Below are 15,103 nucleotides of genomic sequence, written 5' to 3'. Positions count from 1 at the left end.
TGTCCGGGTTAGTGAACCCTGTACAGAGAGTAAGAATCGCTACTAATGGCCGGTCCTTCTCCCCAGCGGGTGACGACGAGATTTCCTTTGACCCAGATGACATCATCACGAACATCGAAATGATCGATGACGGCTGGTGGCGAGGCGTGTGCAAAGACAGATACGGGCTTTTCCCAGCCAATTACGTGGAGCTCCGCCCATAAACAAGATTGCCAGTTATGCCTTAATGCCATTCTGAGTAAACCCAATTTCATACACTACAGATCATTGGGGGGGGGGGAGGGCTGGGGGTGCCGGGTCTGAGGCAGGCACAGTATATATATATATACACACATCCTGCTTTTTATATCTACATACGCTGCTGATGCTTTTAAAGTGTTTGTCAGAAAAGTTTGCAGCTAGATTTGCATTTTGGTTATGGATTTTAAAATGGTTTCCTTTTGGTTTTTGCCAAATTAGCCATAGCAGAGCCGATCTAGAAGCTGCCTGTGTGATAACTCTGGTATTACATTCTCTTCTTACCTGTGAGTGAATAGAATTGCAGAGGGGAAAAAAAGCCGCCATAGGGTAAACAGCCTGAATGTGTGAGCTATCCGGGTCTCTTGGTCCGTGAACACTAACTATTCCCATAAACTGGCATTTGGGAGGCAAGGAGGTGGGGAACTGGTATTACTTTTCTATGAATGTTTGCAGATCATGAATCTTTGGCCAAGTCTGCATCTATGGTAGGCACAGAACCTATGAAAGTTATGCTGGAGACAGTGCAGGTTTCCTAGATGTAAGACAGAATAGCTTCTTCCTGTTGTATGTACGTATACATCATGTGTGTGTGTGTGTGTGTGTGTATCCGTGTATCCATATGCTTTTTACATCATGCAGACAGAAGGCCCCCATCTATGCAAGGAAACCTCTAACTCTGCCTCTTCTCCCAAAATGTGTGAAAGTTGGCGCACCATGACTTCCCCAGGACATGCTGGATCTTCCTGCGCTGTTTGTCTGTCTGTATACATGGAATTGCACTGGAGGTGGTTTCTCTTCATTGTCTGAATACTTTGTTTACTATTTTTTTTTTTTTTTTTTATATTAAATGACTCCAAGCACCAAAGGGTTACATGTTCTATAGATTAGAGAGGAGGGGAGAGGTTGTGATCATCTGGCCATGCTGTGAAATCGGTAGACTTTTGTGCAGCAACGCTCTCCCAGCTGAAGCGCCAGGAGGTCATCCTCTTAAGTTCTCGCTTCCCCTGGCGCTGCCTGAACCTGGCGGTGGAGCCGGGGGCCCCTGCCTTGGCTGACGGCTTTCACTTTCTGTGTGTTACTGACACAAACTCTTAGCCTGTCGTGCATTTGGACCAATGCAGTACGTATTGTGAGCTGTGTGTAAATGAGGCGCACACTGTACCTCTACCAAGGCCATGGAAAATTCCAGAGTCGTGGGTGGTCGGGACAATCCTCCACGAGTGGCGTTATCCATGATCTTTCTCCCCCCCCCCTCCCCCCCCCCCCCCCTTGGTATCTTCTCACTGTCGTGTCTGCTTAATTTGATCTGGGTTGGGTTTTATACACAATTTATTTTATCCAATTTTGCATAGAGTATGTCATAGCATATGATTTTTGTAAATTCAATCTCCAATAAAGTAATTTTTGAATCATGTGCTGTGGTTTTGCACTCGTAACTCTCTCTCTCTTACAAGTTTGTTTATTTATTTATTTATTTATTTAATTTTATATACCGACAGCCGTTTGCACATCGTGCCGGTTTACAGATAACTTACAAACCAAAAAATATATAGGCAAAGCCTTTACAAGGAACAGTGTGTAACAAACAATAGTAACAGAGTAAATAACTTGATAACTAAGGGAGGGAGGGGTGGGGGTGATTGCGACAAAGGAGGGGGTAGGGGGGGGTGAGAACAGATACATGAGGAAAAAATATGTACAGGGAATCAATGGGGAAATGATATGTACATAGGCTATATACAAAATTTGTCTAAGCGCATGGCCAACAGTGAAAGAAGTGAGAAGATGTGTGCGGTTCTGCTAGGTGGCAATTTATTATGTGCAGGAGGTTAAGTGTGGGGTTTGTAGTTCCTTCGAGAGGGTGGGTGGGGTCCTGTAGTGGGGGTGTTGATATGAGAGGGAGGTTGGGTTTGAGTGCTAGTAGGTGATGGTGATGATTGGGGGTATGCTTGGAGGAAGAGCCAGGTTTTGAGTTTCTTTTTGAAGGTGAGTGTGGAGGTTTCGGTGCGTAGGTCAGGAGGCATGGAGTTCCACAGGGATGGGCCTGCGAGGGAAAGGGCCTATTGGTGGTGGAGATGAGTCTTGTGGATGTTATGGAGGGGGGAATAAGGGTTCCACGAAGAGAGGAGCGGGTGGGTCTTGTGGAGATACGAGGTAGAAAAGGTGGGTTTAGGCCAGTTGTAATGTTCGTTAATAATAACTTTTGTGGATGAGGGTAAGGGTCTTGTATATAATTCGTGAGTGGATGGGAAGCCAATGGAGATTAATGAGGGTGGGAGTAATGTGATCTTTCTTATTGACATTGGTGAGGATGCGTGCAGTAGCGTTTTTGAAGGAGTTGAGAGGTCTGATGTGGGTAGCAGGGAGTCCAAGTAGGAGTGCGTTGCAATAATCAATTTTTGAAAAAATTAAGGATTGAAGTACTGTGCGGAAATCATGGAGGTAGAGGAGGGGTTTGAGTTTTTTAAGGGATTGTAGTTTGAAGTAGCAGCTGCTAAGGATAGATTTGATATATGGTTTGAAGGTTAGTTGGTTGTCAAGTATAACACCCAGGTTTTCTTGTGTTAGAGAGAAAGTTAGGAGGCTGGAGAGTGGAGGGACAGGGTATGGGTGCATGTCTAGAGGAGATGAGGAGGAGTTCAGTTTTTTGCGGGTTAAGGGCAAGGGTGCATGTCGGTGAGTAGTTGGTTTATGGAGGCGAGAATGGTGTTCCATGTATGGAGTGCAGTGAGTACAGTGTTTGTGAAGGGAATGAGGATTTGTACATCATCTGCGTAGATGAAGTGTGTAATACCAAGGTTGGAGAGGAGGTTTGTGAGGGGGAGCATGTAAATGTTAAATAGGGTGGAAGAGAGGGAGGATCCTTGGGGGACGCCACAGTCGAGATTAACAGGGGGGGATGTGAAGTTGTCGGGTGAGGACTGTGTAGGTGCGGTTTTGGAGGAAGGACTTTATCCAGGAGAGGGCAGTACCTGAGATACCTATACTGGTGAGAGTGTTGATGAGGATGTTATGATTTACGGTATCGAAGGCGGCGGATATATCTAGCATGGCAATGAGATAGGAGTTTCCGGCATCCATTCCTTTGATGATGGTATCGGTAAGGGAGAGGAGTAGGGATTCCGTGCTGAGGTGTTTACGGAAACCATGTTGTGTTGGTGGGAGTATGTTGGATTGTTCTAGGTGGTCAGAGAGGCGGGAGTTTACTAGTTTCTCAATGATTTTGGAGAGGAAAGGGAGATTGGAGATAGGACGGAGGTTGGATAGGTTGGAAGGGTCAAGGGAGGGTTTCTTTAGGATGGGTTTGACCACGGCTTGTTTCAGGGAGTTAGGTACCTGACCGTGTTCTAGGGAGCAGTTCACGATTTTGGAGAGTGAAGTGGCTATTGTTTTAGGAATAGCGAGTAGTAGTTTAGTAGGGATGGTTTCTGAGGGGTGGGAAGAGGGTCTCATCTTTTTTAAGATGTTTTCTATTTCTAGTGTTGAGGAGGGTTCAAAGGAAGAGAGGATGTTGGGTGTGTAAGGGGTGGGGGGGGGTCATACTATTTGTGTTGGGGGAATTTTTGGTATTAGGGGGTAAACTTGGCGGTGATGTTAGATATTTTGTTCTTAAAGAAGAGGGCAATTTCATTGCATCGGGTCTGTGTGGAGGGGACTTGGGGTGTAGACACGTTGGATTTGGTAAGATTTGAGACTAGGGAAAAAAAGTGCCTTTGGATTGAATTGGAGGTGGTGAATTTTCTTGGCATAGTATTCCTTTTTTGTTGTTTGAATGGCGTTTCTATATGCATGCATGAGTTGGTAATAGATGGTTTTTGTGGCAGTAGTGGGATGTTCGCGCCAGTGTCTTTCTGCTGTTCTAAGTTGGATTTTTTGGGTTTTGAGTGTCTGGGTATACCAGGGTTTTTTAGATGATTTAGATTGGGTGATTGTTTTTTGAATGATTGGGCATAAGTTGTTAGCGATTTTCTGGGTAGTTTCTGTCCAGGAGGATATGGCACTATCTGCTGTCTCTAGGTCAATGTGATTTGGGATGTTGGAGCAAGCCGTAGCAAGCGTCTCTATAGGGCAGGTTTTACGAAATTGGAAGGATTTAGGCTGGGGAGGAGAGGAGGTGGAAGGGGTTGGTAGAGAGAGAGTTGTGTTAATGATGGAATGGTCAGACCAGGGAACAGGCAGGCATGTGGGGGAGTGGATGACGTTGGTGAAAATGAGGTCAAGGGTATGACCGGCTTTGTGGGTTGGGGAGTGGATAAGTTGGGTAAGGCCCATTGCGTCTAAGGATGAGATGAAGGCTTCGCATGTAGGGGATTGTGGGGTGGAGTCGACATGCAGGTTAAAGTCGCCAAGGAGTACCGTGGGGATGTCGGGAGAGAGGGAGATGGTGAGGAGTTCGATGAGGGGGGAGGGGTCTTTTTCTAGTAGACCAGGAGGGGTATATATAAGGCAGATTTGTAGAGATTGTGATTTGAAGAAGCCTACTTCGTATTGGTTGGGAATATTGCAGGTTTGTGAGGTGAGCTTGAATTCTTTTTTGGCTATGAGGAGTAGGCCCCCTCCTCTTTTCTTTTTTCGGGGGATGGAGAAAATGTCATAGGTGTCAGAAGGTAATTGGTTAATGAGGGGGGTGTCGCAGGGTTTGAACCAGGTTTCAGTTACTGGAAAGATTTCTGGTTTGGAGTCAGTTAGAATATCATGGAGGAGGTGTGTTTTTTGTTTTAGGGATTGGGCATTAATGAGTAGAAGGGAAATGAGGGAGACGGTGAGGGCTTGGGAGGTGGGAGATATGGGGATGGAGGTCAGACGCCTTTTTTGAGTGTTGTGGTGGCTGTAGGTGGGGAGGGATAATTTTGGTGGCTGTAGGGTGGGAGGGCTAGTTTTGAGGGGTGTCCGAGTGGGTAAATGGGGGTAAATAGGGTGTCCGAATGGGTAAATGGGGGGGCAGAGGTAAGTGTGTGGGGGCATTATTGGGTGGAAGGCTAGTAGAGGTGTATTGGAGAGGAGGATAACTTGTGAAATGCAGGCACCGTAATGCAATTAAACAGATAAAAGCAATTGTAGTAGGTTAATGCAGGTGTATACACTGTACTGTAAGAGAACAGATTAAGGCAGCTTAAACAAACTAGTGCACTTGGTCGGATTAGTGCAGTTAGAGTATATGAGAAGCAGTTGATAGGAGTAATGCAGGTGAGTAGATTACAGTAAAGGAACAAAACAACTGCAGTTGAACATGGTAGGCAGGCAATTAGATATGTTAAATTATGTTATGAAGTGCAGATACTGTAAGGTAAGTTGGCTGAGAGAAGTGAGGTGAAGGGGGCACACTTACGTTTGATATGCTTGAAGTGACGGAACACAGTATTGGAAAATTTATCATAGGGGGGCTGAACTTTGTGAGCGGTCCATGGCCTGTCCTTAGTGGGAGTGTTCTCTTGGTGCGAATTCTTGTCCCCAAATGACAGGCGGCAAATTATGGCAGGGTGTTCTTGGCCTCAGTCAACTTGCCGGATGCAGTTTAGGAGGTATAGTGGGGTGCTGCTCGGGGCGAAACAAAGGGGCAGGCCCCTTTGTCGCGCTCCTTCGGCGCGAGACGCCGGGATGAGCGAGGCTTTTTAAGTTCGTGGGGCGCCGGTGGGTGACGTCAGTCGCGGCGCCTGGAGGCCGATTGGAAGCTGCGCCTGGGATCGAGATGGTGGAGGACGGCCGGAGGGAGCGAAGGACCCAGGGACCTGCCTCGTGGTCGGCGGGGGAGCCCGTGTGGGGTAAGTGCAGAATGAAAAGGCCTTACCCCGACGGGCTTGAGCGCCGACCGTGCAGGCCTTGTCTGCTGCTGCTGCTGCTGCCCCGAAGCCGCCGGTGCCTTCATTGTAGGACCGGAACACGCTGGAAAGCACTTCTTTGGTTTTCACGTTTCTTTCTTCACGGTCTCATGCTGGCGGACAGGAAGGGCTTGTTTTATAGTGCAGACCAGTGGGTTGGAGGCCTCTGCTGCTCTGCAGGAGACGTACGTGTGGATTCCAGAAGGATTCATGAGGTGAAATTCAGTTGGGAAGAATGTATCCTATTTTTTTTTTTTATTTCTGTATTAATATAATATATAATATGCAGCTTGCTGAAGTTTTCTTATATTTGGGCAAATTGTCACAAAGTTGTAAAGTTGAAAACCTATACTTGCAGATGCTTTTAGAATTTTAATTTTCTAATTAAGCAGGGAAGCAATGGAAGACCGGCACCTAATGGAGCTTTCTGGGTCTTGACGCATCCAGCCCGTCCACCAGTTGCTGTGGTTTTATTCTCCGAGTCCTCCTCTCCCACCATACCCAGGCAATGTTGTTAAACATTTATAGATAACAAGTTTTCCTTGCAAAAAACTTTGTGCAAGCGATCAAGTATCATTTCTGCAGGTGAATAATCATCCATTCAATAGCAGATCTTAACAGCAGTCGGTTTCCGCCTAGATCAGTCCTTCTGGTACAGAACCTTTTTCCGTTAAAGGTACGGCCCTGAAAATTGCAAAGGTTAGCGGCAGTGTATGCAAGCGCAGAGGGATAGCCATGATCCCAGGAAAAATGTGGAGATTGCCAGATTTTGGTTAAGGGAGTATATGAAGGAAGATTTGCTAGTGATGTGCAGCTGTGATTGTTTTGGTCCCGGGCAAGCTTTGGTGAGGTCATGAAACAGATGCTGAATTTTCAGTCTTGGAGGAAAAGTTCCTTCTAGCCCCTCTGATAACAAGGGGTCTGTACCCATTGAGCATGGGAGTCGGCTATTGTCTGTACAACAGGGCTGCCTGTAAAGACAACATTTAGGGAAAAATAGAGTTTGGTTCACTGCATTTCTGAGTTGTATTTTATTTCTTGTTCGTATACATTTTTTCTTGCTATTTTTTAAACCTCATTTTCCTGACTGAAAAAGACCAGATAGGAAAGCGTGATGTCATGTTTTGTTTAAGGAGAGCAGGATGCGTGTTTTTGTGCTTCCACTTGAGATCTCCTCCTGTCTGGATAAATGTTGCAGTTGTGACCTTTAGAATACCTTCGGTTCACTTTTCTGCATGCAAAAAGCCTTTTATCAGCTTCAACTCATGTATAGGGAGTTTGATATGATCCTACTGTGCGGCTGGATAAAAACAGGTCAGGGGTAAATGATTACTAAATGCAAATGGTTCCTAAATCAATTTGATAAGTGCTTAGAAGATTGGTGGATGAAATGCTGGGAGGGGGAGGGGGTGTTTCTGGACACTGCTCTGGAAGGAGGGAGGTAGATTAAATGTAGCATGTGCGTGCCGTGAGCCGGGGCGATGGGCAGGCAGAGTTGCAGCAGTGCCATGATGCCATGCTCATGCCAGACCTTTCTAGATTTAAAAAAGGTGCTGGGTGAGGGGGGTCCACTGGCAGCCTCTGTGGGGAGGGGAAGGAGGGTTCCATGGTGGTGAGTTGGCAGCAGCCCAGCTCTGGCCTGCTGCCTACCTCCTTCACCACCTGAGCTGCCTGTTTAAGATGGACGGGGTCAGAATCAAAACTCTGCTCACTTCCCCCAACTAAATCTTCTACACTTTTTTTTTTTTAAACTTTCAGTTAAAAGGATTTGCGTTGGCCTTCAGATTTGCCCTAATTGTAGAGGGGTTGGCTATGTATGTATTGGGAGTCACCCAGTTTGATTAGATATGATGAGCGAGAGTCATATTTTGTGCCTACTGTGTCGACACTATGTATAAATAGCTTTAACTTAACTGCTGCCTATGCTTTGCAAAATGAATATTTTAAGATGCTGGCAGCTATTAGAATGACATATGCAAGATGGTCCCTGCTAATGTGTGTAAACAAATGACCTTGGGCCTAGTATTAAAAAAGAAAACTTTATAAGCAGTTTCTCAGTGCTGGAATTGGCTGTTCATTAAGGGAGTGTGCTGGGCCTGTTCCACAAAGAGAACCCATAAGCTTAAGGACTTTGTTCTCACTTTCCAGAAATTGAAACCACCTGGAAAAGAAAGTGGTCAGAGCTGAGGCAACGTATTTTACACGCAGTTCTGCTCTACAGTTACAGAATCCAGATGGAGCAGATGAGGAAGGTGGGTCCAAGCCTTGAAGGAGCCCACGTAGGGGAAAAGTATGGGAGCAGAATCGGACTGCTAGTGGCAAACAGAAAAAGGGGTGGTTATATTTCTGGATCCTTTTGTACATGGGTGCAGTGCAGACATCAGACACCGTTTGGGTACAATTCCTTACTCATTCCACTCAGTTGGATTAGTGGCAGTGCTATGCAGTACCCTGGGGGGGACTTTGACAGGAGCAGTGGCTGTCAGTGGTTTTGAGAGCCGATGCTTAATTTTTCTGGTGTTGGTTCTTGAGCCTGCTGACAGGCCTGGGTTTGGAAACTTGATGCCGGCAAAATTGAGCATCTGGTTTTCAAGCAGCTAGCTGATTTAAAACTTTTTTTTTATTAATATGTAAAAAATTTTTTACTTTTAGGACCTCTGACTTAATATCGCCATGATATTAAGTTGGAGGGAGTGCAGAAAAGCAGTTTTTACTGCTTTTCTGTGCACTTTCCCAGTGCTGGCAGAAACTAGCGCTGACCTTTGGGTAGGTGCTAATTTCTTAAAGTAAAATGTGTGGCTTGGCTGCACATTTAACTTTCTGTATCATGTGGGCTTTCAGTGCTGGCTGCGCAGGTCCAGTTTACTGCTGATCCTGTGGCGAAGAGGATGACTCTGGGGAGGGCAGGGGTATTTGTAAATCTAGTGGGTCTCTGTGTGATGACGTCACCCCTGCGCGGCGTATGTTGGTGTGGCGAATCTGGAAGGGGTGGGGGCTTGAGGCTCGGCTGGATGATCAGGGTGGATCGAGGAGCGTGCACTCAACCTAGCAGGTAAGTGAATCTGGGTTCCAAAAGGCTGGCGGCCGCTGTGGGAGCTGGATTGGGGAAGGCGGAACAAAGAGCCCTTACCCCAATGGGCTTTCAGCGCCAGCTGCGAGGGCCCAGTTCACCGCTGATCCCGCCTTCCCCAATCCAGCTCCCACAGCGGCCGCCAGCCTTTTGGAACCCAGATTCACTTACCTGCTAGGTTGAGTGCACGCTCCTCGATCCACCCTGATCATCCAGCCGAGCCTCAAGCCCCCACCCCTTCCAGATTCGCCACACCAACATACGCCGCGCAGGGGTGACGTCATCACACAGAGACCCACTAGATTTACAAATACCCCTGCCCTCCTGGGCGTGGCATGCCGGGTGTTGCATGTCGAAGGGGCGTGCCAAAGGGGCCTGCCCCTTTGAGCGCCCCTTCGAGCAGCCCCGTCAGACAGCCCCGAAGGTCATCAATGTGTTTCCCATCACTCTCAGACAGCTCTAAGCATTACCAAGGTGTTTGGTTTGCTTGCCATTTCTTTGCCCACCCACCTTTTCCTCGGAATGAACAGTGAAGCTCCCAGATGACAAGCCCAAGCAACACCAGTCTAAACAGAAATTCCTTCCCATGTTGATGAATCCTTCCTCTCACGTACGATGTGTTAAAGCTTACTCTGTGCTTATGGCCAGGGACACAAGAACACTTAGACTTAGTAAAAAGTATAGTTTAGTTTTATTAGTCAATATAAGTGTTCTCGGGAGATGCTGGGTACTGGGTGCCCTTAAGTCTTCCAATCTGACCAGCATCTCTCCATATACCAAAAGGGATCCTTGTTTTATAGATAACATTCAAATACAGGGGCAAAGGTTCTAGAGACGTACATGACTGCCCAAAAACTCATTGACATACATTGTGATGTCAAATGCATGATTAAACCATCCCTGATTGATTGGCTTTCCCGGGATGTGTAGGCCATTTCCCATGACTTTCTTTGTTCTAATAAACTCTTACCGGTCAAGACAATCAACACATCTATAACTGTGTGGATTACAAACTCCCAATAATAGTGCCTGAAGCTTCCCTGTGCTTTCTTCTTTGTGACTCTAGAAATAGACATCACTTGTCTAGTGCCAGCTTGCCTCCACAGATATCCAGGGACATTCTGTAAGTCACTCAGCGTCCATTCAGCCCAGGCAGGCCAAAGACACGCAGAGGGTTCTGGGGATTTCTCCTTTTTGGTTCAGGCATACGTGTCAGATGGTTTTCACCAGCTTCTCACATGACTATGATAATAGCTGGGCTCATCCATTATCCTCCCAGCAGCAAGTAGCCTAATTGTATCATTGAGACCAATGCAGAGCCTCACAATTCACCTAACCCTTCCCTGCTAGCTACCTATGTGTATGGAAACATACGCTGTATCTTATCTTATTCTATCTGTACCCTATTCTCTCAGAACACACTAACCGCAACTTGCCACAATAGTACCCAGTCCACCGCTTCACACTTCCTCCTTATCAGACCAACGTAAAGGAGCTTGAATCTTAACCACTACCCACCGCACAAGCACCCTCTACCCACCCAACGACCCACCTCCCTCCTCCTGAAATGTGTCTCCCCACTATACCCATCATACACTACCCCATGCGACGTATTGTCCACCCAACACACACTCACACCCTCACACGACATAAATCTCTAGTGCCCATCGTGATCACACCCCTCACGCAACTACTGGGTCTGGCCACCCTAGCCGTCACCCTCCGCAACTCCCAATCCATCATAAAGAAAGCACCAATCCTACAAGACCTACTCACAGACACCAGCCCTGATATCTGTACCATTACTGAATCATGGCTAAAGAACTCAGACCAGGTCTTCATCAACCAACTCCCAACACAGACATACGACATCATCTCCATCCCTAGGCCCAAAATTAAAAGAGGAGGTGGCATTCTCCTAGCCACCAAGAAACACATGAACCTCAAACTACAGACCAACTCGCCCTGCAGGTCTGCCTCATCTACACCCCTCCCGGCATGCTGGAACAGGACCCCTCCCCCCTCATTGAATACATTACTAACAATATAAAGCCAGACACCCCAGCAGTAATACTCAGAGATTTCAACCTCCACGTAGACATCCACCCCCTCTCCACATCTTGCAAAACCCTACTTGTCTCTCTCAAAGCCCTGGCCTTTAAACAGCTCATCACCAATCCCACACACAAAGCTGGGCACACACTCGACCTCCATTTTGTTAATACCAGCATCTCTACACCCCCATGCACCAATCTCCACACCCATCCCCTGGTCTGACCATTGCCTCATCAATGCCCAGCTCAACATCAACATAAATGCCCCCAACACCAAATCACATAAAAAGACAATTTCCTACCGTAAACCATGCTTCTCAGAAGAACTCTCCCAAGCCTTCAATAATATAAGTGAAAACCTCGACCTCACCGATCCACATAATGCTCTCCTGTCATGGGATAAGCTCACTGCCAACATAGCCAATAACATCTGCCCCACTATCCACAAAGTAATAAACCCCAACCAAACAGAAAGAAAACCATGGTACACCCGTGAACTTAAAGAATTCAAACAAGACCTTAGAGCCAAAGAACGCTCCTGGCGTAAACAACCCACCCCCACGCTCAAAACAGCCTACAAACACACCCTACGCCTATACCGACAAGCAACACTCCACGCCAAACGTGACTTCTATGCAGCAAAAATTCACAACCCCAAATTCAACCCTACCACCCTATTCTCCTATGTAGCAGAACTCACAAAGTCCACCACTCCTTCCCCCCAGGAAGATAATAGCATAGAGAAATGCAATAAACTAGCAGATCACTTTAAAAATAAAATCACCAACATTCTCAATCGTCTCCCCCCTAAACCCACTCACATCAACCTCCCACCCGCCACCAACAACATTAACCTCGCCTCCCTTGATCTCACCGCTACGATGGAAGTCAACTCCATCTTAAAAAAGATGCGGCCAGCCACCCACATCACCCACAACATCCCATCTAAACTCCTCCTCGCTATCCCTTCCGTCATAGCAAGACCGTTAGCGGATATCGTAAACTGCTCCCTTACCTTCACGACGGTTACCGACCCGCTTAAACTCGCCATCGTAAAGCCCCCTACTAAAGCAGCCCACCCTCGACCGAAATGATCTCGCAAACTACAGGCCCATCTCCAACCTGCCTTTTATTTCTAAAATCCTGGAGAAAGTGGTCAACACGCAACTTACCGACTTCCTAGAAGACGACAACATCCTCCACCCCGCCCGGTACGGCTTTCGCAAAAACCGAAGCACGGAAAAGCTCCTACTTGCAATAACAGACACCATCCTAACAGGCATGGATCACGGCCAATCATACATTCTAGCCCTCTTAGATATCTCGGCAGCTTTCGATACGGTGGACCACAAAATCTTAATATCACGCTTAGCGGAGATAGGCATCTCTAACACAGCCCTATCGTGGTTCTCCTCTTACCTTGACCACAGAAATTATTTAGTCAAACTTGATAAATCCGAATCCACACGCATTCCTCTATCACAAGGCGTACCCCGGGGCTCCTCCCTTTCCTCCACCCTCTTTAACATCTAACTACTCCCTCTTTGCCACCTATTATCTGAACTGGGACTAAAATTCTTCTTGTACGCTGACGACGTACAAATACTTATCCCCATCCAAAAATCCCTCAACGAAACCCTGTACTTCTGGGAGACATGCCTTGCATCTATCGACACCCTCCTCTCCAACCTACACCTTGCACTCAATACTTCAAAAACTGAAATCCTTACTATTACTAATCAACCCGGCTTATCCATCCACCAAATGCAACAAAACTCTTCACAAAATCTCACACTTCCGCACACTGTCAGAGATCTAGGAGTCTCCTTAGATTCACAACTAAGCTTCAAATCCCACATCAAATCGCTCCTAAAAGGGGGCTTCTATAAACTCCAAACCCTCAAAAAACTTAAGCCTCTCCACCACACACGTGACTTCCGTACTGTTATGCAAACCGCTATACTATCAAAACGTGACTATTGCAACTCACTGCTAATAGGCCTTCCAGCCTCCACAATCAAACCCCTCCAAATCTTACAAAACGCCATGGCTCGCATCCTTACAAACTCAAGAAAGACTGATCATATTACCCCTATACTACAAAACCTCCACTGGCTCCCGATCACCTATCGCTCTCAATACAAAACACTCGCTATCATGCATAACACGCTATATAAAAATAACTCCCCCTGGATCGAAGATGTGCCACGCTTCCACCGGGCCAACCGCCCTACCGGAAACTCCCTTGCTGGCACCCTCCACACCCCTTCACTCAAAATTGCTCACCTCACAAACACCAGAGTGAGAGCCTTCTCCATCGCCGGCCCCACCCTCTGGAACTCCCTCCCCACCGAGCTCCAACTAGAACCGTCACTTAATCCATTCAAAAAAGGAATCGAGACCTGGTTATTTAAACAGGCCTATCCCAACGCCTCTCAATCCTAGCATATGACTTCTCCTCGACACTTATTATTTCCCCCTCCCCTGTACAGTTTCCCCCTGCCCCCCCACACACCTCCCCCCTCCTCTCTTTCACCACCCCCTATCCAATATATGGCTTCCGATATTCAGTTACCATCTCTCCTTCCCATCGCCACCCTCTGCTCCCTTGTACGGTTCCACCCCCACCCCCCCATCCTATCCCCCACACTGTCTCCTCTTGTATATAATTAATTATGTCTAATTTTATCTAATTTGGTTAACCATATGTAATCTCATTTAATAACTGTGGCGCCCGTTGGCTCTACAGTAAAGTTAATTTACCTCTTAACTATCTATCCTTCCTCCACCTATCATCGTAACTTCCTTTCTCAGTTGTCTGTAAACAGACATGATGTTTTTTACGAATGCCGGTATATAAAAAGTTATAAATAAATAAATAATAGGGCCGTCGACATGCATTTGTATGTCGAGGGTGCCGTGAGGTGCCGCGGGTTGGACGCGCATTTTCCGCCCCTTCCCGAATAAGGGGTAAGGGAAAACGCGCGTCCGAGGGCGGGTTCACGGTACGCTTCGTCGGAGCGCACTGTACCGTATCGGCCTGTTAGCTAGCTAAGTGCCATTTTCAATATTGGGCTCCACGTATTCAAAAACGATCACTTAAGATGGTTTTTAAAAATGTTACCTCAGTTTGCAACATTTCTACTACCTCTGTTCTATCCATACTGCTGTATTTGCAAAAGATAGTTTTGAATTCATAACATATTTTAAGAAATTCTCCAGGAAAAGGTGGGGGGATGTTTAAAGCTACTCTGCCAAACCAATTAATGTGAATTCTACCTAAATTCCACTAGATGCCAGTATAACCAAAGAACACACCAATTTGCCAAGCATTTAAAAAAAAAAGCCTGCGATGGTAATTAATATAGGAGGAGTCCCTTTTCCTATTGATGAGCAGTATGCGGTTTTAGATCTACTTCAGATGGTACATGCAATCGAAATATGCCGATGGCCTGTTGCAATGCTAGCAGCATCTTTAGTGCAAATTAACTGATCGACACAGCCTGATTTCCAGTGTCCTTTTTATTCGATGACTCCAGCCAGCAGGCCCGGAATGGGATGGGACCCCCAGAATGAAAGAGCGAGCTTTGTTTTACATTTCATTTTTCCCCTTTTCTCTTAAGTTGTGCATTGAATGAATTTTTCAATTCAGGAACAAAAGGCACTATGACTATTATACGAATACATTGAAATTCATCCCATCACATAAACATACAGCATTTGAATACAATATGGTTTATGCAGATTAGAATCAAAGGCACACACAGTTCCTTGTCTTATACTATGTATGTGCTGTCCTAGTACAAGCTTCAGCATCTGAAATAGCATTAATGATTTGGTGTAGTTTAGGACACAACAGTGAAGACCATGGAATGCAGAATCGTGTAACAACAACAAAAAAAAGGACCAATACTGCATGG

The 15,103-nt window shown here is 46.4% G+C and overlaps 1 protein-coding gene across 5 annotated transcripts in view; it reads left to right on the top strand.

Annotated features, from left to right (window-relative positions):
- CTTN (cortactin) overlaps positions 1 to 1,654 on the top strand; it is a 30,846-nt gene extending 29,192 nt beyond the window's left edge. For all 5 annotated transcript variants that reach the window (XM_029582643.1, XM_029582646.1, XM_029582645.1 and 2 more), the window contains one exon: positions 67 to 1,654. In XM_029582643.1, coding sequence (XP_029438503.1) covers positions 67 to 203 — 137 coding nt within the window. In that variant the 3' untranslated portion in view covers positions 204 to 1,654. The remainder of the gene's footprint in view (positions 1 to 66) is intronic.
- The last annotated feature ends 13,449 nt before the right edge of the window (positions 1,655 to 15,103 follow it).

This window comes from Rhinatrema bivittatum, chromosome 17 (genome assembly GCF_901001135.1).
Source record: "Rhinatrema bivittatum chromosome 17, aRhiBiv1.1, whole genome shotgun sequence".
Lineage (NCBI taxonomy): Eukaryota > Metazoa > Chordata > Amphibia > Gymnophiona > Rhinatrematidae > Rhinatrema > Rhinatrema bivittatum.
This window is presented reverse-complemented; position numbering and strand designations above follow the sequence as displayed.